At 48.0% G+C, this 25,767-nt stretch overlaps 1 protein-coding gene across 1 annotated transcript in view; it reads right to left on the reverse strand.

Annotated features, from left to right (window-relative positions):
* ASTN2 (astrotactin 2) overlaps positions 1-25,767 on the reverse strand; it is a 358,016-nt gene that overhangs the window by 282,456 nt on the left and 49,793 nt on the right. Inside the window, exon 2 of the mRNA XM_059486464.1 lies at positions 16,971-17,158. Within this exon, the coding sequence (XP_059342447.1) occupies positions 16,971-17,158 (188 nt within the window). The remainder of the gene's footprint in view (positions 1-16,970; positions 17,159-25,767) is intronic.

The raw sequence follows: 25,767 nt of genomic DNA on the forward strand, positions 1-25,767 counted from the left end.
GAATGAAGCGCTCCTTTGAGTGTCCCCATGGATGGCAGTGCCATTGAAAGGACACAGCACTGCCACCGTGGCACTGTGAAAGGGTTGGGGTACTACTGAAGAAGCAACTCCTCCACGTATAAAAACAAACAAGCCAAAACCAAGCAATGGTAGAACAAAACCCAAAGAAACAAAGGAGTGTCCCTATGGATGGCAGTGCCATCAAAGGGACAGGGCACTGCCATCGTGGCACTGTGGAAGGGTTGGGGCACTGAAGAAGCAGCTCCCTCACTTATAACAAATAAACAAGCCAAAACCAAACAATCAAAAAATGGCAGAACAAAAACCAAAACCCTGCAGTCACACTTTCCACAGCCAAACCACTGCAGCATTAACCTGAAAAACTTGTTTAAGAGAACAGGGAGGAAAAGTTCTCAAATGCAGCCTGGGGCGTGCAGGTGAACCTTCCATCCACACCCACAGCCCTGTCTCAGCCCCAGGGACCCAGAGCAGCATTCCTGAGAGCACTGAGAGACACTGAGAGGTGCAAGGAGAGCCAGGGTCATTGGCTCATCCACTCAATGCTCCAGTTTTCAATATTTGCACTGTCAGGATGTTTTCCAAACACAGATAATCGTTTAAACCCAAAACTTCTTAGGAGAGAAAAATGCACGACTTGCAATTATCCCATTAATTAGGAAAGGAAGAAAGAAGTCCAGAATTTGTCTTCATGAAACAGAAAGGAGAAATGAAGTAGCTACATATGAATGTAGTTAAACTGAAAATTGAAGTCAAGGTTCTTATTTTTGTGCATGGCACCCTTCAGATCCCAGCTTGGTAAAAAATAAATATACATGCAGTTATGTGGAGTTTCTATTTCATAGATATACATGAACAGAAACATGGAATATCAAGCAGGGCTCTGGTGTCAGCTGCTGAAGGGTCCTGGTGGAACCAGGGAACTGAGGAGACCCCGAAGCTGAGACGCTGAACAAGGGAACTGATGTGGGAGCTCACACCATCTGTGCCACAGAGAAGGTCAGGGAAGCACATGGCTGCACACAGGGAGCTGGGAGAGGATGATCTCACCCTCCTCATCAGTTTTAGGGCTGGTGCATCATCAGCCAGGTCTCCAGCTGCCCTCCCTCCAGGAAAGAACAGGATCAAGTGTGTTTTTCTCTGCTGTTATAAGAGACACGAGCTTGTGCCCATCCTCTGATGTGATGCAGCTTCAAGGCAGCAGGGTCAGCCTTCCAGGGCTTGCCTCAGCTCCCAGAGCCCTTCTCCAGGACAGCCACACTGCTGTCCCTCACTCAGGGACAGGCTTTTGGGGCAAGAGACCTTCTGAGTCAAGCAGTAACTGGGAAGACAACCCACCTTTCAAACTGTACATCTCCCAGAGAAGGTCAAGCTGTTCCCAAAATCAGGAGGGGTTTCACGCCAGCCCTCCAGCTTCTCCATGTATTCCCCCATCCTCGTGCTCTACTCTTCTCCTGCACCCAGCCCCATTTCTCCCTTGCATTTACACAAAGCCTGAAATGCCTTCTTGTTTCACTTCATTATCACCATGATCTGTGAGGAGGATCACAAGCCCCCCTTCACCTCCCCTCTCTGCAGAAACCCCCCTTGCCTTCCCCTCTCCCTTTTCTGCTCCTCATCCTCCCCATGCCAATCAAGGATGTTCCACAGCCTTGTCAGGTGCTTTGGGAAGAGCCTGAAGGACACAAGAACAGCTCCTGAAGAGCACCTTGGTACTGGCTACTGCATCAGCTGCTCTCCTGACCAACACCCCACTGCTGCTGCCTCTCATCTGCAGGATGGGGGAAGCCAAAAACCAGACAAGGAGGACAGGAGGAGAAATATCAGAAATATCCATCTATCTCCAGCTTCCCAGGCCCTGGAACCAACAGAATTTGAGGACAGACACAACTCCAAACCTGCACAATTATTTCACAAAAGGGGGAGCAGGGGATGAGCAGAAGAACCCCAATAGCACAAGAGCTCTCCCAGCTTTTTGAAGACATATGGCTCCTCTCCATACCTCAAGCAGTGACTCCTCCACGCTTCCAAATTACAGCTGCCTAAGCTGTTTCTGCAGATATTTCCTCTTTCTATGCAATCATTTGGCTAATAAGATGAGCAGGTTGGGCTCATTTATTTTGGACACTGTTCGTGGGTCATTAGCAGAAAGGCTAATCATTGCATTGGCAGAAAATATCACTTCTGCTTCAGAGCTGGCTGCACAGCACGGGGAGGGGGAGAGAGCAGGAGCCTGACAGAGCCTTTAAAAAAAATAATAATAATACAAAACCCAAGTTGCACTGCTGTAGAAGTGGAATTTTCCTCTGCTGTTTCCCCAGGTGCCTGCTGTTAGGATGAAGGGACAGACTTGAGTGCCCGAGGCAGCTCTGAGCTCCCTCTCCCACACACGTGCCACCTCCAAGGGATGCAGAAGGAGGAGAAAGAGGAGAAAGAGGAAAAGGAGGGATGCTGGCAGCAGCAGCCTGGCCTCCCTGAGCCACAGCAGCGCAGCAACACATCCTGCAGATGCTCAGCCCTCCGGGGAACCATCCTCATCATCCTCATCCTCACCCACAGTAAATGCCAAGAGCCCCAAGGCACCAGAGCCCTTCCTGGGGTGGTTTGGGGTTAGCAGAGCAGATCAGTTGTGATGCCTGTGCTCTGCCCCGCAGCACCTGAGCGCTAAAATCCACCTACAGAGACATTTAAAGAGCAATCTGCATTCAGTGTGAAGGCTGGAGTGCCAGGGGGGATGCAGCACTTCAGGGCATTTGTGAAGCCTGAATTTCCAGGAGCAAAGCTGAGCCCTTCCCGTTTCTCTCTTGAGAGGTGACAACAGAAGCAAAGACAAAGCTCTGAGACACCAAAACAGCAGCACTGAGGCTCCCCAGGCTCAGCTGCTGCACAGCCAGCCCTCTCCAAAGGCCCTGGGAGCAGCTCTGCCCTGCGGGTATGGTGCCCAGGCAGAGCACAGGGACACAGAGCTGCTCCTGCTCCACCCCACAGCAGCTGCTGCTTCACCCACCGACCTGGCCAGGGCACAAATGAGGTGTTTGAGGGGCACAGCTGGCCAGGGCACAGGTTGTCCCCTCCCCAGTATGGGAAATTGCCCTGTCTCTAGGTCAGAAAAGGGCATGATCCAACCCCCCAGCAGACTCACAGCCAGCACACCTCCTGCTCCTCTCCTCCAGCTTCTGCTGCCCCAGATGTCCCTGCCCTGTGTGCTGCCAGCAGGGCCATGACCTTGGCAGCTCTCAGCAGCATCCTTGGGGCAGGCACAGGATGGGGCTGCCACCTCCCCTGGGAAGCTTTCAGCAGATGTCCCTCAAGCCTGTGTGTCGCAGACATCTTTTCATGAAAAATCCTTTCCTTAGGATTTTTCCTCCTGAGAAACTGAGAGGCCTCAGGAACAACATGTAAACAATGGTTATCTGCTGCTGTGGAATGCAACAGGTGCATCTGTGATTGGCTCATGTTGGATGTTTGTAATTAATGGCCAATCACAGTCAGCTGGCCTGGACAGAGAGCCGAGCCACAAACCTTTGTTATCATTCTTTGCTATTCTATTCTTAGCTAGCCTTCTGATGAAATCCTTTCTTCTATTCTTTTAGTATATTTTTAGTGTAATATATCATAAAATAATAAATCAAGCCTTGTGTAACATGGAGTCAGATCCTCATCTCTTCCCTCATCCTCAGACCCCTGTGAACACGGTCACACCTGTGCTTCCCCTCCTGCCCTCCAGCACCACAGCAGAGCCCCAGCACTGTTCCCAAGGGGTATCAGCAGGAGGGAGCTGGGCAGGGAGGCAGTGGGGCAATGTGGGGAGGAGGGATAGCAGGAATTTGTCCCTGGAGTGCTCCAGCTTGCCTTGAGCCACCCATGCTGAGGCTGTTTCTGCCATCCCCATTGGAGCATCGTGCTGTTGCTCTGTCATCCTGGGTTTTAAAGATTTTCTAAGCTTTCTGATGTTGACGTTCTTGTAGTAAACTTGCTCACACACTTTTGTAAATAACTCATTGTTTTGCATTCTTGTATAGAAGAGAGGAGAAAGTTGATGGACTGTTAGTTTGACCAGTGTCATTGGAGAGGTGGCACTGCCACCCTCCAATCCGCTGCGACTTTTGGAAAACTATAAATGTTGGAGTCAGAAAATAAACTTCCCTTTTTTCCTCACTTTGGGAACAGCGGTGTGAGCTTGTGTTTTTCGTGTCCTACAGTGCCATTTCTCCAGGCCAAGCCTCTCCATCCAGCCCCATAGCAGAGCTGGCTGCTCCGGGGGAGCCCCACCACAGAGGGGCTCTCCAGCCAGAGAAAAGGGAGAAGATGATTTGGGAGCTAATTTGGAGCTCGCATTTCCTAAGTCCTTTCAGGCACCGAGGCTGTTGGCAGGCAGTGCCACAGCCCCTGCCAGCCTCAGCGGCTCTACAATGTCCTTCCCTTGGCAAGGGCAGCGGTGGGGGAAAAATAACACACAAAAAAACCCAAGGGACATGTGATGGAGAGCTTGGCTGAAGGTTCCCTCCATCCCCCCCCGCGTTGATCTGTGTGCCAAGGAGGAAGAGCATAGGGAGAAAAAAAATATTAAAATTAAAAAAAAAAAAAAAAAAACAAGAACAACCAAAAAACCCACAAAAAAAAAAAAAAAACACACAAAAAATAAAAACACAAAAAAAAAAAAAAAACACCAAACCAAAAAAAAAAACCCCAAACAAACACTATAAAAAAAAAAAGAAAAATTAAAAAAAACCCACACCACACACCACTTGTTTTGCTATATCCAGTATATCCAGGCTATGGGGATGGCTCTGTGGCAGACATGACTCGAAGCCATTGCTTTGTTCAGGCCAGGACGAAGCCATCACCCTCCCAGCCAGCAAAGGGAAAACAAGACAGGAAGGAGAACTTTGGCACAGCCTCCCTGCACCCCAAACTGCTGTATGGAGCCCCCAAAAGCAGGACCTGGCACTCACACCCTGCAATCTCACACAGATAAGTGATAAATGCTGCTGGGTGCACACTTGTGTTAACAGGATTGTGTGCATGAGGGTGAAATAGGGATTTTGCCTCAAAATGTCATGGCCCAAAAGGGCAGGGTGGGCAGAGCCTCTCTCCTCCCCAGCACATGCAGACCCCATGGAGGAGGCTGAGGATGCTCAGGAAGGCACCCAGAAAACACCAAGGGTGAAAATCCTCCTGCTGGAGAGTGGCAGCAGCTCAGGAAGTGACAGGATGAGACCAAATACTTCATTAATTTTCTTTTTCAAAGGAGAAGGAAAGGAAGGAGACCCCAGCCATCCAACCCAGGAACAGCCTGATGGCAGCACTCACACACAGAGCCCCTGTCGGGGTGACAGCTGACCAAGGGGGATTCTCCTGAGGGTGGGTGTCCATCCCCCCATAGCCACTGCAGCAGAACAGGTGATGGGAAAACAGCATGGAAAGGAGGAAGACAGGATGGTAGCAGAGACACAAATACCAGCAAAGGCACGGTCAGGTGAAATGTGATTGTTTTGGCAGGAGCACACAGCACATGACTGTCATTGACCTGCTGGTTCTGCATCACATCAGCAAGCTGGGCTCATTTTGCATCACACCAGCTTCTTCTGCAGGCTCTGCTGTCCCTGCCACACCCGGGGTGCTCCATGCAGCCCTGGGAGCTCACCCTGTGCTCACTTGCACCCTCCAGGCACCCTTGGGAGCTCAGCCTGCTCACCTGCACCATCCAGACTGCCCTGGGAACTCACCCTGCTCACCTGCACCAGCTCCAGGGTGGGGCACACAGGGATAGAGGCAGTCAGGATCCTAAGGCAGGAGCAGCTTGGTTGAAAAATCTCTTTTTGTGTCACTAAACCCTCCCTGCAGAGATGCTCATGTGAACCCTTTGTCCCTGTCAGGAGAGACACAAGCCATGAGCAGCCCTGCTCATCCCTCCCTTCCCAGCACTGTGGAGACCTGAGGGACCCACTGAGGGCAGAGGGTGGAGAAGAACCAGGTCACTGCCCTTCTGTGCTTTGACAAGGCTGTTCCCCAGCTCCCAGGGCTCAGCAGCAGCCACTGGAGCACCTCGGACTCCTCCTCCTCCCCTCGGCCCCCAAACAGCCAGAGGAGGAGCTGGGCTCTGAGGCAGAGGCGGTTCAAGCACAGGGAGGAGAAAAGGAAAATCACAGCATTCATCCAGCACAAGCCACCAGTGTGGATCTAGGAAAGGATGGTCCAAAGCAGCCCCAAGGACACCTCAGCTGCCTATAACCCTGAGCTTGAGATTTCTGCAATGGGGAAAATCACAGGAAAATCCTGAGGAAAATCCTGCTGCCAGGGCAGCAGGAAAGCTCAGATTTGCCCAGGGAATGGCTGTGAGGAGCTGCTGCCCAGCTCCAGCTCAGGGAAGGGAAATGCAGACCCCTGACACTGCTGAAGCATCAGTGGTTTTGCTGCCATCCACCTGCAGGGTTCCTCATCTTCCACCTGAATAAAAAGGGAGTGGTCTCCTCTCTCCTGAGGAGATAAAAAGGAGGCAGCTAGAAGGGAAAGCCATCAGTTTAAATGTTGGATCAAGGGGAACACAATGAAAAAAAATATCCAAAAAGCCCTGAAATCCAGGTGCACCCCAGCAGGGCTGGGGCTGATGTTCCCACTCACTCCCTCTCCAGCCACTGCCATAAATCAGCCCCAAAGCACCCACCTGAGCCAATCAACCAGCTCCCTTCATAAACAGTTATTTTCCTGCAGTTTTATATAATTGGATTTTAACAATAAGCACAATCCCATTGTTTTTCCTCCCTCTTTTTCCTTTGCTCCACATCCTGAGACTTCATGAGGAGGCTCCTGCTTGGAGCTGGCAGAGACCTTTTCAAAGCTGAAACAGAGCTCGTTCCCTTCACCCGTGGGGATGGAGGAGGGAGGGAGGAGGTGGAGTGGGAGCAGCGACAGGTAAAAATAACCACACTTGGCCTGATGCTGCTCCCAATTAAGCCAGAGGGAATTTTGCCCAACTTCCAAAGCAGCAAGACCCAGACACACACACAGAAAGTGCTCTGCTGTATGAGCAGCCAAAGAAAGCCATGGATATGTGATATTCTTCCTTCTATTTCTGCTGGTGGGAGTGTGAGCATCCCTGCCCTGGGGCCAGGCACTGCAGGCACCCAGAGGGTGATGATCCCTCATCACCACATTTCTCCTGCTCTTTTCCCCTCTATTTCCTGCTGGTGGGAGTCTGAGCACCCCTGCCCCAGGGCCAGGCACTGCAGGGGCTCAGAAGATGATGATCAGAGCCACAGCACCACATTTCCCCTGCTCTTTTTCTCTCTATTTCTTCTACTGGGAGTCTGAGCATCCCTTCCCCAGGGCCAGGCATAGTAGGCACCCAGATGATCAGACCCTCAGCACCACATCTTTTCTGCTGTTTTTCCCTCAATTTCCTGCTGGTATGAGTGTGAGCCACACACTGCAGGGCTATAGGGACTCAGAAGATGATGATCAGACCTTCAGCACCACATTTCCTCTGCTCGTATTCCCTCTATTTCCTGCTGGTGGGGGTGTGAGCATCCCTGCCCTGGTGCCAGGCACTGCAGGGGCTGCAGAGACCCAGAGGGTGATGATCAAACCCTCAGCACATCTTCCCTGCTGTTTTTCCCTCTATTTCCTGCTGGTGGGAGTCTGAACCTCCCTGCCCCAGGGCCAGACACTCCAGAGGGTGATGATCCCTCAGCACCACATCTTTCCTGTTCTTCTTCCCTTTATTTCCTGCTGGTGGGAGTCTGAGCATCCCTGTCCTGGGGCCAGGCACTGCAGGCACCCAGAGGATGATGATGGTGATGATCCCTCAGCACCACATCTCCCCTGCTCCAGGCACAGCTACTCCACGCAGAGCCTAGAAAGAATTTTATTTATTTTTTGTTCCAGGAAGGGTTTATCTGCTCAGACAGTTTCACATCAGCTGAAACTAAAGTGTAAGTGGTTTTGGGGAGGATATAGAAAGTGTTGAAGAGTAGAAACATTTCATTCTGACACTTCCCTGAACAAAAAGCGCTCTGCCTTTTCACAGCACCGCGGTGCCTTGTGAAACCAAGTCCAATTTATTTTTAAATGGGGAAAAAAAAAAAAGGAAAGCCCAAACTGAGAACAAATATATTTCTGGGGACAAATATGATATTGCGTTTCTTCCTGTCGTTAACACTTTACTCCCATCTTTGGGCTTTGCCAATCAAATGAGAATTCAGCCTTTTGTGGTGCTGTGATGGAACATCTTTCACAGGCACCTTGAAGCTGTTCTGCATGAGGTTGGGCACAGTTCACCTTCACAGGAGCCAGAGCCTGACACCATCAACACTTGATGGGTGCAAACATTTCCAGCTCATATCCAAACATGAGGAACAACTGAGAGCAGCGAGAGCTGCAGACAACACAGGGTTTGAAAGGAAAAAATAAAAGGCATTTTGCTGCTTGTCTGAAGAGCAGTCCAGCTTTCAAACCCACAGGGATGTGAGAGCTGGGTGAGGCTCCTCGCCCTGGGTCAGAGCCCATATTGTACCTACAGGAAGATGGAGATCACATTATTCCTGTTGGGGCTAAAGCACAGCACAGCCTCACCAGTGAGGAGACAACACCTTCACCTTGCCAGCATTGCCAGGAAAACACTTTCCATGGTGAGGTACAACCTCAGAGCCAGGGGACACCCACACCCAGCCATCAGCATCCACAGGAGCTTTCCTGGGACAACATTTCCTGGCAATTTTAATGCCATATGTACTTTGGAGCCTGGCAGTTTCAAGCAATTAGATCCAGGCTGGGAGCTGCAAAGTATTTCTGTGTTTACATCAATGTTTCAAAGGTACCGGTGCAGCACTCCCAGCACTTTTACACACAGGATTAGCACGGGGCTCCCACGTGGAAATCGCTCTCTCCAGGAGCCCAGCAGCTCAGTGAGAAGCAACCTGTGGAGGAGAGGGATGGAAAGCAGGAGCTGAGGCAGAGCCACCCCACTGAAGCCTGGATTTCCATCTGGGGAAAGAAAAAAAACCACACCACCAAAAGGGTCAGGCCACCAGCTACACCCTGCAGTGCTGTGGATGTGAGGATTTTTCCCAGACAGATGGTGGGAAGGGGAAGAGTGAGGAGGAGGAGGAAGGAAGGGAACAAGTTCAAGACAAGCCTCTGAGATCAGCAAACTGATAAAAATACCCTGGCAGTGCCTGGCAGCACAGAGGGACCCAGCACGGAGTGTGTCCCACCAGCTCACACTGCTCTGCTGCTCCTCACCCCACTCCCAAAATCTTCCCTCTGGTGTTTTTCCTCCATCTCCTCACGATTTCAGCATCCCCTTCCCATCTCTCATATCCCCTGACAGCCCTGGCCACTTTTCCAATAAGAGTTTTTAGGTTTTTCCCTTCCATGCTCGATTCTCAGCATTTTTTCCAGGCTGGGGAAATCTTCTCAGGCAGCAAATCCCTCCCACACCCTCGATACCATCTGCAAAATCCAAGCCCCTTTCCCAGTGCTTCCCATGGCTGCTTTTCCCCCCAATTTTCAATTGCTCTGGGGATGAGATGAGCAAGTTAAGTTTGCTGCTCAGTTCAGATGAACTGAGAGTGTTTATTCAGCCTTCCTTTATCAGAGATGCAAATCAAACACTCCAGTTACATATTTTAACACAGTGGGGTGGAAAAAGTCTGATGGAGAGAAAGCCATAGAGGGTCTAATGTATTCACTGGAGCTAAGGTGGAAAACTGAGAGACACTGGTGAAAAATTATCAGCATAACAGGTGCCATTGTCACAAAAGTGACAATTTGAAGACAAATCCCTCAAAATTAATTCCCTAAATATCAGAGCACATCATTAACTACATTTAGTCCCTGTTTTATACCAGCTCTGCAAAGGAGAGTGGGGAGGAGGGGGAAGGTGCATGAAAGAGGCTCCTTCTCCCAGACAGCAAGAAGTTGGTTAATGGCACATTAAAATGGAAATGGAAGTTGGAGCCAAAGCATGTCCCATCCTGGGAGAGAGAAGATGCCACCACAGTGTCAGGGTGACAGGAGTAGGACTTTCTTCCAGCATGGACCAAAAACAACCTCTCTGTGTCCCCGTTCCAGCTCCCTGAGCCACGGAGCCTGCAGGGACTCAGCCCCTCTGAGCCAGCAAAGATCCATCCCACCAGTGTCACACACACTTTTTCATGAAGAATCTTTTCCTCAGGATTTTTTCCTCCTGAGAAGCTGGGAGGCCTCAGGGAAAAAAATGTAAACAATGGTTATCTGCTGCTGTGGAATGCAACAGGTGCATCTGGGATTGGTCTCATGTGGTTGTTTCTAATTAATGGCCAATCACAGTGAGCTGGCTCAGACTCTATCCGAGCCACAAACCTTTGTTATCATTCTTTGCTATTCTATTCTTAGCTAACCTTCTGATGAAATCCTTTCTTCTATTCTTTTAGTGTAGTTTTAATGTAATATATATGATAAAATAATAAATCAACCTTCTGAAACATGGAGTCAGATCCTCATCTCTTCCCTCATCCTCAGACCCCTGTGAACACGGTCACAGACCAGTCCCTCAGGAACCCTGGAGAAGCTCAGGAAAGAACTGAGGGCCACCTCCAGCAGCGTGGGGAGGATTGGTGAAGGTCTGAGGGTTGCTTGGTTTGCCATCAGCACAGAGCCTGCAGCTCCCATCCCAGGGATTTGGGGATCATTGTCCACCTCCTCATCAGGGTGGGCAGCTCCTCCTCTTCTGCCCACATGTGATTCTCACACAGCGACATGCTGAACCCAGGGGTTTTAAAGCTTTTCTTTTAGGTTGTGGGGTTTTTTTGTCGTTTTTTATTTTTTTAATAAAAACAGCTCATTGGAGATCAATTTAGCTTTTTAATACCTTTCAGATAAGAAAATCTGCTGCAGCAGCAATTGTCTCCCTATCTTAATTAATTTCTAAACACATCACAAGCTGGAAGTGCATGTTTGATGAATCTGGTTGACCTCCTGGTGCAAAAATGATGACACAGATGTTGTGCCTTCTTCACTACCTCATTACTCATGTCACACCAGAGTTTTTTTTCTCCCATTGAGCTGGCTGACAGGAGCTCCAGTGCTGCCATCAGCAAGACAAGCTGCAAGGAGCCAGAGGAAGGCTTGAGCAGGGTTTTGCATCTCTGGAGAAGCCAGGTCCACTGGTGCTGCCAGCAATCCCACAGCACCATGCAAGCACAAGGGAGGGAGGGAATGGAATCCACTGGGAAGTTTTGCACCAAGGAAGACAAAATAGTGCAGGGTAGGTGTTGGGGAAGATGAAGCAGGAAAGCCTTATAAATACGATTGTCTGGAAAAAGATTCTGAGAATATAGAAACTATAAGTGAGATTGAGATGAAAGCAAGCTTTGAGATCCCTCAGTTACTGAACAACGGGGAAACAATGGTGTGGCCAGCTGAAGGTGATCCCCTTTGGATGGAACAACACCCTCTGCTTGCAGACAGGCCCAAGGGTCAGAGCAGACCCTACAGCTTGGCAGAAGGGGCCCAAAGAGGAGTTTTTAGGGTTTAAAATGTAACACAGTGTGGTAATGTAGTGATTCTTATAGGCTGTATGTAAATGCTGTAGGATTTGTATCTTGTACTAGATTGGTTAGTGAGAATCAGAATATTCAGCACAGAAGAAGATTTATTGTATTGTAATGGGAACCTCGATTTCTTACCTTTTTGCTCTCCCACCCTCTCACCCTCTCTCTTCTCTCGGGCCTGCTCTGAGCTGTGTTTGGCAGCTCCCAGCAGGGCCCTGCACCCAGGCCCTTTGCAATAAACCCCAAGTTCCAGACCTGGCTGCAGAGATCTCTCATCTTCATCCATCCCCACCGTGCTACGCCCTGACGCTCCTACAGTAGGGAAATGAGCAACCTCCCAAAGAATGGCCAACCTGAGGGAATGCTGGGGCTGAAGGACCCCAAGTGGGATGGGCCCAAAGCCCAGAGGATCTGGGGTCACTCCTGAGAGCTGTTTGCTGGGGACAATGGGAATCAGCCCAGCTCTGAGAAGGGTTTCAGCCTCCTCTCCCCTCCCATTCAAGCCCAGTTGCACTGGTATGATCTTATATCCACCTGTGGGAAGGAGAGCAACCATAGAATCATGGAATGGCCTGGGTTGGGAGGGAACGTGTCACAGACACATTTTCTGAAAAATCCTTTCCTTAGGATTTTTCCTCCTGAGAAGCTGGGAGGCCTCAGGAACAAAATGTAAACAATGATTATCTGCTGCTGTGGAATGCAACAGGTGCATCTGGGATTGGTCTCATGTGGTTGTTTCTAATTAATGGCCAAGCACAGTCAGCTGGCTTGGACAGAGAGCCTGAGCCACAAACCTTTGTTATCATTCTTTTCTATTCTTAGCTAGCCTTCTGATTAAACCTTTTCTTCTATTTTTTTTAGTATACTTTTAATGTAATATGTATCATAAAATAATAAATCAAGCCTTCTGAAACATGGCATCAGATCCTCATCTCTTCCCTCATCCTCAGACCCCTGTGAACACCACCACATTTTTCCTCATGACCACTCTCCAAAAACCCAGCTTGTTTCTGCTGGAGCTGGAGCAGAAGCAGCACAGAGCACCTTTCTAAACCTCCCAGCTTGCAGGGATGGGCCTGGCTCTGGTATCCCATATGAGAGATATTTATTTTTTTACTGGCATCACTCACAAGAGAGGAAATCCCATCAATCCACCAGCAGGATGCGATGGGGCTTTGCATCCTCTCCCCAAACTGCATCCCCACACTCACAGGGTGCAATGATCAAAGGGTCAGTGCAGAGATAAAACCTGTCTGTCCCACGCAGAGCCTGACAAACAGCCCCTTCTTGGCCAAAGCCTCCAGACATGGCCCAGGGCTGGATTTAACACCACACAAAACAATAATTAAACTGGGACACGAGGCGGTGGGGAGCAACAAAAAAAATAAATCTCTCTTATGTTCTGTTAAATTCAGCAATTTACAAGGCTGGAATAATTAGTGGTTTAAAATGTTTTGACACAAGCAGCCCCAATAATCATGATAAATCATATCAGGCATATGCCCAGATCCTTGAAGTGACAGATGACAAACAGAGCAGTGACAAGATGCTCCATCACACAGGGAATCATTGAGTTAATGGAAGAATTATTGCTTCTGAAATCCACTCTAGTCCCATTGTGGGGAACATTCCAATTTATCAAAGCCAAATGAACATTAATTGCTGCAGCCTGGTAAGTTTTCGAGCTGCTGTGACCTTCATTGAATTTTAATCCAAAACAGATAAGATTTACTTCCACACAATAGGAAACAACACAATTAAACCCAAATGACAGCTGAGATTATGGTGAAAAAACACAACAGGCATAATGACAAAAATATTGATTCCTTTCTACTTGACACTGTGCTTAAAAAAAAGGGTAAATAAATAAAGTCTTGCATTTGCATATTTGTTTTTCGTTTCCCTTTATCCCTTCTTTTCATTTGGGAGACAAATTTCAGATGCTCAAGCCAAGAGGAAATGGGTGGCACAGAGTAATGGAGACTGAATTCCCTTTAACTGCAGTAATTAATGTTATGTCTCATTGGGGAGAGATTAAGAAAAAACAGTTAGGAAAGGAAAAAAAAATAAAAATTAAGTATTATCTAGCTGTCAAAGATGCCCTTGAGCTGGGGAAGGGAGGTGTGAAGAGGGTGACAGTCAGTCAGTGCTCTGCAGGGGTAGATGGTGGCCACAGGGGCAGGGGCCATGGACACTTTCCTGCTGCACTGGAAGCAAACCAACCCCAAAATGCCAGGGAGTGACAGCCAGAACTATTGGAAAGAGGAATAGACCCAGGATTTGCACCTCCCTGGAGCCCCCATGCAGCACAGAGGGTGTCTCGGTTTTAGAGGCAGAGCAGGAGCTCCCAGCTAGGCCATAAACACCTTCAGAAACTCAACCAGGTCCTGCCTTGGAGATGCCTCACTGCCCAATAACCGTGCCAAGTGCTCCCTAGGAGAGGAATTAACCAAATTCCCCAGGGAAACCTTCCCCAGCTCCTCTAAATCACCTGGAGCAGGAGGACAGAGGTAAAAACAAGTGTTAGAGCCACTTAAAGGAGACGAAGGAAACACTTGGCCATGTCCCCTCCTGTCCCCTGGGGTGGGATGTGGGCTGATGATGGACAGGGCAGCACTGGGCTGGGCTGGAATTCTGTCCACAGCAGTGATGGTGGTTTAGTTCATAAAAACACACACAGGAGACACTGGGCTTCATGGTAGGAAAAGGAAGGAAAAGTATTTGGAGAGGAAGGAAAAGTATTTGGATCCAAGGAGGACACAGGTTGTATCCCAAGGCACAAGTGATATGGACATAGAGGATGTGGGGACAGGAGGGGGAACCCAGGATCCCCCCTGTGCCAAGCACAGCACAGCCAGGGAACCCCACTGCTGGGGTAGGAGAGCTCAAGTGATGGGGACCCTCTGGGATGTGCTGCAGGTGAGGTTAGGAAAGGAAATAAATGAGTGGGAAAGCAGCCCAGGGACCTGGGTGAAATAAGAAACAAACAGCTGTGCCCATTTTATTTCCCCTATAGAGCTCCATGAGGCCTCAAGGAAGGAAAAAATAAAATAAAACAAAAAGTAACAAACCAACAAAACAGAGTCATCCTTGCTGGTAACTCAAAACTTGGCTTGGGTTCACTCAAAAAGTTAATGAACCTTCTGAAAAAATCTGGGCAGAGTTTCAAGCCTGTGCTGCAGTCCTGACCCAGGGAAGGGATCTGCAGGGCTCCTGCCTCCCCAGGGACACATGTGCAGCCCAGAGCCCAGCCCAGACCCAGATCCATGCCCAGGACCTCAGCTCCTGCTGCAGGGAATGCCAGGATTTAGAGACAGTGGAATTACAGCTGATGGTGTGTGGCAGGAACAACTCCTCCTCTCCTGTTGCTTTTGCAGGAGGGAAGAGAGGTACAGGGCAGGAATAACTCACAGCAAAGCCATGGGTGCTCCCACACCATTGGCAAAGCCCATTTTCCCTGGCTAAACTGGGATTAGAGCCCAGACCCATTCCTGTGATATTTCTGTGACATGGCCAGCAGTGCTGTCAGCTCCATCCCCCATTTGAGGTGCAGCAAAGGAAAGCTCTGGCCAGAAGCTTCTCAAAACAACTTCCCAAGCATTCACACATTACAATCATCTCCTGTATTTCAGAGAGCATCTTCAGCAAGGGCTGAGGAGCAGGACTGAATCTCTCTACACTACAGAAAATCTGCATTTCAAGCAGGAAGCACCAGGCTGCAGAGAAAGTGTCACCCCACAGACACAGCACAATTCTCCAGGGCTCAGGTTTGCCCACAGCAGCCGAACAATCCCATATTCAAACCTGCTGCCAGGGATGGAGCTTTTCACACCCACACATGCTGTGCTGTTTTCTTGCTTTGTTCTGTCTCTCACTTGTATTTTCAGGCTCATTTTCCAAGTATGCAGTTCTAACCCTTTCCCCCTCTCCAACATCCGTCCCATTGACAATTCAGCTGGAATAAAATATTCCTTTATCCAGCTCAGTAAGATGCAGCCCCCAACTCCTTTCCTTTCTGTTATCCAGCACCTTATCTTGCCCAACAGGCCTCTCTCCCTTCTCACATGCATTCAGTGCCAGGTCTGAAGTCCGACTGATGAGACACGCCAAAAAACAGGTTTAAGTTGTAAAAGCCAAATAGCTGCTTGTTCAAATAAAAAAATATTAAAAAAACCCTAAAAATAAAGGATTTGTGCAACCATTGTCTGTGTGACTCCTTCCAGAACTAAGGACAGAAGCTGTGGAGATGACCCAGATTTTAAGAGATGAACAGGTTCACCTTTTGCAGAGGGTTGTGGGATCCCCAGGCCCTTAAAAGACTTGATTTGGCAAATGAATGGCATGCACACAGACTGCATATACCAACCTAACTTCCTTTTTTCTGTCTCTTATCCCAATGGGATTGAAGGGACAACACACTGAATCCCATCTTACAGATGGAGCTCTGAAGCATGGAGCAGATCCAAACACGTAGGCAAGCACCTCATGTGATACTGCAACTTTAAAAGGCAGCACAGCACATAAACAGTGCATTATTAAAAGGTCACAAACACCCCAGATGGAGACATTCAAAGCACTGGATCATCTTTTTACTTTTAGGTCAGGCTTGTCCTTTGCAAGAAATGCTGCAGCCCTTACTCACTTAATGATAAACTTCAGCTTCAGAAAGAAATGGCCAAGCCCAAAACCTTGTGTTTGCACAATGCCCAAATACAAAAACCAAACAGAAACACCCCACTGGCACTTCATCACTTTCCAGCACAGACAAGAGGAACTTTTTACCTTCCCAACACCTTCTTCCCCACACTCTTTTGTTTTGTTTCATTTTCTCAGAAGATCAAGCACTGTGCTGTTTTTTTGTGGGCTTTTTTTGGTTTGTTTTGGGGTTTTTGGGTTTTTTTTTAGATTTTAGTTTGTTTTGTCGGGGTTTTTGTTTGTTTAGGTTTTTTTTTTGTTTGTTTTGGGGCTTTTTTGTTTATTTTTTTGTTGTTGTTGCTTTGGGTTTTGAGGTGTTTAGCTGGTTTTGGTTTTGGTTGTTGTTTTGTTTTGGATTTTTTTTGTTTTTTGTTGTTGCTTTGGGGGTTTTTTGGTTGTTTTTTGGAGGTTTGTTGTTGTTGTTTTTTGGGGTTTTTTTGTTTTTGTTGTTTTTGGTACTTTTGTTGGGGTTTTGGGGGGTTTTTTGGGTTTTTTTTTTTGTGGTTGTGGGGGGTTTTTTGGGGGGTTTTTGGTTTTTGTGTTTGGTTTTTTTGTGTCTGTTTTTTTTTTTTTTTCTTTTTTTCCTGGCCCATTCAAACACATCTCTCCCTTTCTGAAGACCCAACCAAGAAGGCACACAAACATAACCAAACCAGACTCACCCCCCTTCCTCCAAGGGGGTCCCCTCCATCCCTTTGGGTGCCCCCATCAGCTGGGACTCACCATGACTGAGATATGCAGGATGTGCATCTGCTCCTCCACGATCTCCGAGGGCTCCTGGAGGCTGGGTGGGGTGGCCCTGGAGAGCTGCTCAGCGCTGCTCATGGACACGTGGAAGTACAGGGTGCCATTCTCCAGCCACTGCTGCTTCCAGTGCACCAGCGAAATGTCCGACACCGTCCCCGACATCTCTGCAGGGACACAACACACAGCTCAGGGTCAGCTTTCCCCACCATTTATTGGGTTATTTATTATTATTATTTATTATTTATTATTATTTATTGGGTTATTTAGAATAATCCAAAGGTGTTATTCTAAATAATTTCTAATTATTCTAAATTTCTTTCATCAAAGAAATTGGGACTTTTGAGTCTTTCCCCCTTTCCTTTTGAGTCTTTAAATAGTGCTTCTATTTCATTTTAGTCTCTACCTGTTACTTCTCTTATATATGAACAGAAGTGTTTGTCTTCGTTAATAAAAATCAAGGGGCTTCAGAGTGCCTGGGGATTTCTAGAATAGGAAGGCAGGAACAGGAAATCACACAGGATGCCCTAAACCTCCTGTGGCTTTCCCAGGAAACAGGATGGAAAAAGCTCCCAAGGAGCTGCAGCCCAGCCCAAGGGAGTTTCATAGCTCAGGGAGGCCAGGCAAGGCAGGGTGCAGACACCAGAACACACTTTGCTGGCATAGGCAATGGAAACCTCCTTCCAGCTCAGCTGTATTTAATGGGGACACTCTCACAGCTCCAGCAACAAGGGAAAAACCTCCAGGCTTGAAAATATCCATTGACATTGGAGCTGCACCTGCCAGTCACCTTCTGGTGGTTTTACATCCCCCAATCCTGATTTACAGCACACACCACCAGCCTTCCCTGACCTAGGGCACTGAATTGGGGGTTTGGAGAGCCCAAAGGGCACCCCCAGACCTGCAGAGCTGTGGAGGCAGCAGCTCCCAGGCTCAGCTGCAGCTCCTGAGTGGGCCAGGAGCACTGGCAGCTCCACAGCTGCCCAGCACAGCTCCCCACACAGCTCCCTGCAGAGAATGGGTTTGGCAGTTTGGCAGCTGAATCCAAACCAAAAGAATAAAAACACTAGTACAAAATGAACCAAAATATTTCTCCTTCCACCGCATCTTTTTTGTGTTTGTTTTTTCCATTCCCAGCATAAGCAATGGGAAGACAGACAGGTCTTCTTAGTCACTGGGCCCAGAGCTTCAGCAGCTTTGAGGAAGACCCAAATTCAATTCCTGCCTATCTGACAGCCCCTGAGCCACTGCCTGCAGGTGTGTCTGCCCCAGGACAGTGAGGAACACAAGCTCAGGCACAAGAACAGAGACAAGGTTCTCCTCCTCCTCGGCTGCAGAGGGTCAGTGGGGAGGACAGCACTTGTTCCCCTGAGGGACACTTGGGAGGTGAGCAACCACTCAGGCTGCAAGAGCAGGCACCTGCACTTCTACAAAAACCCAGCCTGTGACTGTGTTCACAGGGGTCTCAGGTTGAGGGAAGAAATGAGGATCTGACTCCATGTTTCAGAAGGCTGATTTATTATTTTATGATATATATTGCATATATATCATAAAATATCATATACATACATATATATCATTAAATATCATACCTCTGTCCGAACCAGCTGACTGTGATTGGCCATTAATTACAAACAAACCAACATGGGCCAATCCCAGATGCACCTGTTGCATTCCACAGCAGCAGATAATCATTGTTTACATTTTGTTCCTGAGGTCTCTCAGCTTCTCAGGAGGAAAAATCCTAAGGAAAGGATTTTCCATAAAAGATGTCTGCGACACCCAGCGCAACAAAAAAACCTCTCAATCCTTCAGGAACAGCTTTTCTCACCCCTGAAATCAATATATTTTCCAGGAGCAACCTCCTGCCTTACAAATGTGGATCCAAAGAGAGCCAAGCAAGCTCTGATGGAGAAGACCCCATCACACACAGGTCCTTGGGCAGGGCCAAGGCCACCCCATCACTACAGATCCCTGGCTCAGCACCTCACTGGTGACACTGGAGCCACTGTATCACCAGAGGGGTTTGCTCATTGCCTCTGGCCCCCTCCCAGCACTGCACCTTCCTTATTCCCAACCCCTGTGCACACCTGAGCACTCAGAGAAAAACCAAACAGCTCCTGACCACACCTGGATGCAGGAGCTCCCTATCACATCCCTGTCATCCTGCTCATCACCCTTCTCTCCTCTGACATAAAATGCTCTTTACTGCAGCAAATCAGCACCAAGAGGGTGCTGCTTGTGCTCTGTAAATCACAGCAACCCTGCAGCTCCTTCTAGACTTGGGAACTTCATGGAAGGAATCTTCTGTGTCCCCTCCAAACAAGGCACAAGCAGAAGGTTCCTTACAGCAGTAAAAATAAGAATAAAATGAGAGAAATATCAAGGCTGCTTAATTGCAGTCATCTTCCCAGCAATACTTCAAAGGTCTGTGCTGAAAAGCATCTCCTTGTCTAATTAAAATCAAAACAAATGCTACTTTGAGGAGCAGAAGCACTCACTCAGCTTTGCAGCAGAAATCCAAGAGCATCCTCAGAGGCAAACAGGCCATGGGAGAGCACGAAAGACTCTGTTATGCAAAGCCATAATCTTAATTCTACCCAGAGGGACAGTCACCCCCAGGAGGGGATGATTTGCAGCATTACACACTCAGCACAGACATATCCTGCAGCAGACCTTTCCTAAGGAGCTCAGCAAGGAGGTTTTATCACCCAGCCCACGTGGATGCCACCAGGACCCCACTGCTGCAGCTCCAAAGGCTACATCCCATTAGGAAAGCAAGGAAAAATCCTCCAGGGTCAACCTTCCTCCAAGTTTTTTCCCTTACGCACACATTTTTTTTGCATGGGATGTTTAAAAGGATCACAGAGAACATTTCTCAGGAGTTCTGAAATATAGGCAATTTTTTGGATTTTAGCCTAGACTGAAGATAAGCCTGTTTCATTTTCAAAAGGTCTCTTCCAAAAGTAGAAACTTCAATTTAACATTCATTTCACAATTTTAAGCAAGCCCAGCAGCCAGGAAATTTGTGACAAACACGGACTTGCCAAGCCTGGTACCCATTCCCACACACTTATAAACACTTGTGTGCTTAAACTTTCATTTCAGGGCACCTGGTTACTACCCCAGCACCCCCGGGGCACCACAAACCTTCAATCAGATTCACCACTCACAATAAAAATATTTTTTTAAAAAAGCATTTTCAAGCCCTGTAGCTGCAGAATCCCTCAATCCCCAAACACAAGGAAGTTTTTTGGCCTCATATACCTGACACTGATATTGCTCTGCCTGTGTTTCACTGTGTTTCACATTGTCACTCCACTATCTGCTGTAGTTACAGCAGTGAAAACCCGTCCATCAGCCAGAATGAAATAGTCTGCAGCAAGATTGCCTGCTATCAGAGCTTTCAAAAGCTTTTGGAACAAATTAAGGGCATTCCTGCACCAAAACTGAATGAGATACAGTTAAAGTTTTAAATGTGCAGCAATGGAAAAGCACTTGTGGTCTGTGGCTGTTAAAAAAATCTCAGTATCTAGTGGATGGGGAGCTATCAGATGGGGCTCAAACAGCCCTTTGTGGGTAAAGCACCGAGTGGAACAGCCAAACACATCATCAAACATCTGCCATGCCCCTTCCTACCTGCTCACTATGCTCAGCAGAGGAGACAATGTGAGAAACGCCAATCACTTGTTTTCAGAATTTTAGTTTAATAGTAATAAAATTGTTATAAAAACAGTAATACAATTAGAGTATTAATAATTTGGACAATTTGAATTAGGACAATATGAGACAACAGAAACAAAGAGTTACGGACATCTGGGTAACTTTTTCTGGGCAGCACGAGCCTGAAAGTACCCAAAAATGGACCCATGTTAACAGAGGATTAACCCTTAAAAGCAATAGCCTGTTGCATATTCATACACCTCATACATGATGCATAAATTCCATTCAAACACAGGATTCTGTCTGGTCAGTGTCAGCTTCTTCCTCTGAATCCTAACAGCGCCTTCGAGGTGGGAAGAAGTTCATTTCTTCTGATAATGGAGCAATAAATTCTTTTTTGCTGAAAGATTTAGGTGTCCTGTGGCTGCTATCTCACTGTGAGTCCTTTCTTTTAAAAAGGTATCCTACATAACATAGTTTCTATATTTAGCACAGTACTTAAGAGAATTAACACAGCATAACTCCTAACACAACACATATAACATCTGTTTTAATATTTGCGAAAAGCCAATCATAAAATACATGCATTTTTCACAGACAACGAAGAAACAAAAAGGATCCTCCTTTCCCACAGCAGACAGACGGAGTTCTCCCTTTCCCCTGCTCAAAGACCCCAGACTAGCATCATCTCCATGCTCATAGGACCTGAGGAATCTCTTCTCCCCAACACCAGCAGGTCTCTCTCCCCTCCCAGCCCCACCAGGTGTTTTATTTGTCCCCTTCAGCCAGGTCTAATCAGTTCTTGGAGGCCTGAGGTAGCTCAGCTACCCTTGGGGGCATAAAAATCAGCAAAATTACTTCTGTTGCAGTGTTGGAAACAAAAAGGCTTAATAAAACAAAAAAAAAAAAAAAAAAAAAAAAAAAAAACCCAAAAAACCAAAAAAAAACAAGCCAAATGCCAGACGTTCTTGCTTCTAGTTAAACACTGTACAAAAGCAGTTAGTTTGTTTGCTCACTTCTTTTTCTACTAAATTGCCCAAGCAAGACTTTTTGGCTTCTGTGCAATTAGCTATCCTTAAGTTTGAGGTGAAGTCCCCCAAGTCCTATGAACTGTCTTTTAATTGAAGAGAGAAACTTCTAGGCTTCTTTCCTTTTAAAGAGACAAAAAAAAAAAATTTTGTCGGTCCATCAACAGAGAGCACATTCCTGCACCCAGGTGCCTCCCCAAACCTTCACGACTGCCATCATCTCCCACCACACAGCTCAGCTGAGCCCATGGGGAGCTCCCACCAGGTTTTGGTACCACCTGAGGATGGTCTGAAAATCAGGAAAAGGCACACGGAGCATTTCTGCCTTTTCTGCTCTTCCTCAAGCTCTGTGCCTTACACAGTTTCTACAGTCTTTAACATTTTCCTTGGAAATCAAACAAAAAATCCAAACAAAACTCTTCCCAGGGCTCAGCCCCCGACCTGGGCTTGTGTCCATCATCAGGTCACCCACCCAGGACAAGGAAGGGGACAGCAGTGACCGCATCAAGATCCCTCCCAACCAACTCTCTAATCCCCCTTTTTCCCTTTGCTGCTGCTACAACCCTTTCATATAAACATTTCATTGAAATCTTCAACTTGTATTACAATCAAACTTAAAAGCAAAGGGGCCTAAATGCATTTGGTTGGGAACCAGGAGGATTCCCATAAAAGCAGATTATGCTGGCGTGATGAATACAAAATGAAACAGCAGATATTAAAGTTGCAGGATTGTTACTCCATGCCTTCAGGCTTCTGGCCACCATCTCCTCACTCCTCTCCCCTTTCACTGAAGCCAGGGACAGCCTTTTCACCTTTGCCTTCTCCAGGGCAGCCTGGCAGGCTTGGAAAATTCACCAGCTCTCCCCAGCGTAATGCAATGCCTCAACATCCACCACTTCTGGGGAGTTTGCAGCCCTGCCTTATCTGCCATGGTGTTTTACAAAGCCTGTGTTGTATTTAATTGGCTTGTTCTTGCTAATCTACCATGATTATTATATTTTTATTTCATCCTTGAAGGCCATGATTAAAATAAGCCCTTTTGCTTAGAGCAGTTCATCCCCACAAGGTTCCCCACCCCCAGATATCCAAACCCTCCTGGTGCCTCCTCCTGGCTCAGACCTGCTGGGCACTTTCCTGTCAGCACCAGCTGCTTGGGGAGATGGGTGAGCAGCCAGTGAGTAATTTCCAGTGCACAGATCCAGGCTCCTAAAGCCTTTTTCCTCCCCACCTGCTCCATCCCAGCAGGAGCTGCAGCCAAGCTTCCTCATCCCACCTGCACAACTCAGCATCCTAACCTGGCAAAGGAAAAGCTGGAGATGTACTCAGTGATTCTATTTCCTTTTAGAGAGACGCAATTCCAGCTTGTGCCCTCTTCTTCCACACCCCAAATCCTGCCTGCCACCCCTTTCCATCTGCTGTTACTCCAGGGGCTCTCCTGGTTTGACGTTCTCCAGAGGCACCAACCTCAGATAAAGTGTTAGTTTAGAGATTCTTCAGTGTGCTAGCTACCACTTATGCTAATAAAGCAAATTTATGCAGAAAGTCATAAACAGAGAGCTCTCCCCAGTGCCCTTGCCAGTGCAGGATTGCTCCCTGCGGAATAGATTATCACACTCGCTGCAGACAAGCTCCAAAATTACTCTAGAAATGGGGCTTCCCCCATGCTCCCAGGGGGGCTATTCTGCAGTCAAACAGGCCCTAAGAGTTGTAAGAGTTTGGGTCTTTTGGTGGCAATGTGGTGGAGTTTTTTATCCGAATCATTAGCTCAGGTTTTCTTTTCCCTCCCTTCACCTCCGCTCCTGTTCCTTCCCTTGCACACCTCCTCCCCTGCTCTCCCCTCACAGAGCTCCCTGGGGCAGCACACAAGCACAGCTGCACATCATAAAAAGTAATAGAGAAGCTCAGAAATTTAAGAAAGAGGCAACAAAAAAGGGATGACAACGTAGCTCTGATCATCTCCCTTCAAAGCCCCTGTCTGTGAGAGCACAGTGCTGCTGCACCTGCAGGGCATTTCAGGGGTGGCTCTGGTGGTGTGCAGGTCTGCATGGACACAGAATCACGGAATGGTTTGAGTTAGAAAATATCTCTGAGATCATTGAGTCCAGTTGTGATCCCAGCAGTGCCAAATCCAAGGCAGGATGCTGGATGGAGGAGGGATGGAGACAGCCTGGTCTGGGGTGGTTCAAGGGGGTCCTGATGGCACCAAGTGCAGGCTGGAGCACTCTGCATCTCACTGCCAGCAGCATCACACGCCTGACCTTGGATAATCCAAATGGGATTTGCAGTAGAGGGAGTTTGGCTGTTTAGACCAAATGAGATTTGCAATAAAGGGAGTTTGGCTGTTTAGGCAAAACAGGATTTGCAGAAAGGGAGTTTGGCTGTTTAGGCCAAATGAGATTTGCAATAAAGGGGGTTTGGCTGTTTAGGCAAAACAGGATTTGCAGTAAAGGGGGTTTGGCTGTTTCCAGGCTCTGCTGGAAGGACAAGAACAAGCAGCCAAGTTCAGGCAGGCTCCTGGGATCAGTCACCTGGAAATCACAGAGATGTGGGAGGAACTGAGCTGCCACCAAAGGGGTCATGACCACCAGAGCAATGGGACTGATGGTGAGGGCAGATCCCAAGCTCAACAGGAACCCAAAAAACAAGAAAATCTCCTTGGTTTGGATGGAGAGCTTGCAGTCTGCATCATCCAGGAGAAGAGTGAGGTGAGCAGGGAGGACAGAGTCAGCCCCAGCCCCTGGAAACTCTTCAGACAACCAGAGGGCTGGGCTGCTCCAACTCAGCTCTCTTGGTCTTAGCTCTGGAGCCTTCTGCACCATCCCCACATCCCTTTGGCCTTTCTAATCCTGGCTTTAGGGTCCCTGGACACATCAGGGAGCAGATATTGATTTGCCTGAGCTACCCACAGATCTCAGTCTGATTCCACAAACCCCAGAGAAGCTCAGCACACTGTGTGCTCCTGCAGCAGCTCTGATTGCAATTCATGCTCCAGCACATTACCCTTATTTATAATGCCAGGGCTTCCGTGTGGTGCCTCAGGCACTCTGAAATTATTACAAGGCTCTTTAACTTTCAATTCCCTTCCATTCAATTCCATCTTCACCTGTCAGCAGAGGCTCCCCCTGGCCAGTGCTGGGATCTGATCCTGCAGGAATTGCTGGCACATGGGTGAGACATCTCCATTGGAATGAGAAGCACCAGGTATGGCAGAGCAAGGGGGAGTGTCACAGGCATCTTTTATGGAAAATCTTTTCCTTAGGATTTTTCCCCCTGAGAAGCTGAGAGACCTCAGGAACAAAATGTAAACAATGGTTATCTGCTGCTGTGGAATGCAACAGGTGCATCTGGGATTGGTCTCATGTGGTTGTTTCTAATTAATGGCCAATCAGAGTCAGCTGGCTCAGACAGAGTCCAAGCCACAAACCTTTGTCCTCATTCTTTCTTTTTCTATTCTTAGCTAGCCTTCTGATGAAATCCTTTCTTCTATTCTTTTAGTATAGTTTTAAAATAATATATATAATAAAATAATAAATTAAGCCTTCTGAAACATGGAGTCAGATCCTCATCTCTTCTATCATCCTAAGAAGCACACCTGGGTGAGGCTTTTTTAGAGAGAGGAGAAACCAGGGGTGCTCAGCCACAGCCCCTCTGTGGTATGATTGGGCACTGGGATGACCTGCCCAGGGAGGTGATGGAGTCACCTTCCCTGGATGTGGCACTTGGTGCCATGGGGACTTGGGGGCCCTCACAAACACCACACACAGGAAACGCTGGCACATGGAAACAGGGCCAGATGGGTTGTAGTCCACAGAAGGAGAGGGAAGGAGCCCAGTCAGCCCCACCTGCCTGCATCCTGCATTGCTGCTGCTTCCCTTCCCTGGGCACTGGGAGAGCCGGGCTGAGGATGCCTTTTCCTCAAGCACAGCCACCATGGCAGCAGGGCAGTGTCAGGATGGCACCAGATGAGGCTTGTGCAAAGGAAAAACGTTTGGAAAGCCCCCCCCTCCACCACCATGTGCAGGTGACAGCAGCAACAGCAACTTTCCCTTTGTCTGTGAGTTTCTGCAGGAGCAGGGCAAGGGCAG

This window comes from Ammospiza nelsoni, chromosome 20 (genome assembly GCF_027579445.1).
Source record: "Ammospiza nelsoni isolate bAmmNel1 chromosome 20, bAmmNel1.pri, whole genome shotgun sequence".
Classification (NCBI taxonomy): domain Eukaryota; kingdom Metazoa; phylum Chordata; class Aves; order Passeriformes; family Passerellidae; genus Ammospiza; species Ammospiza nelsoni.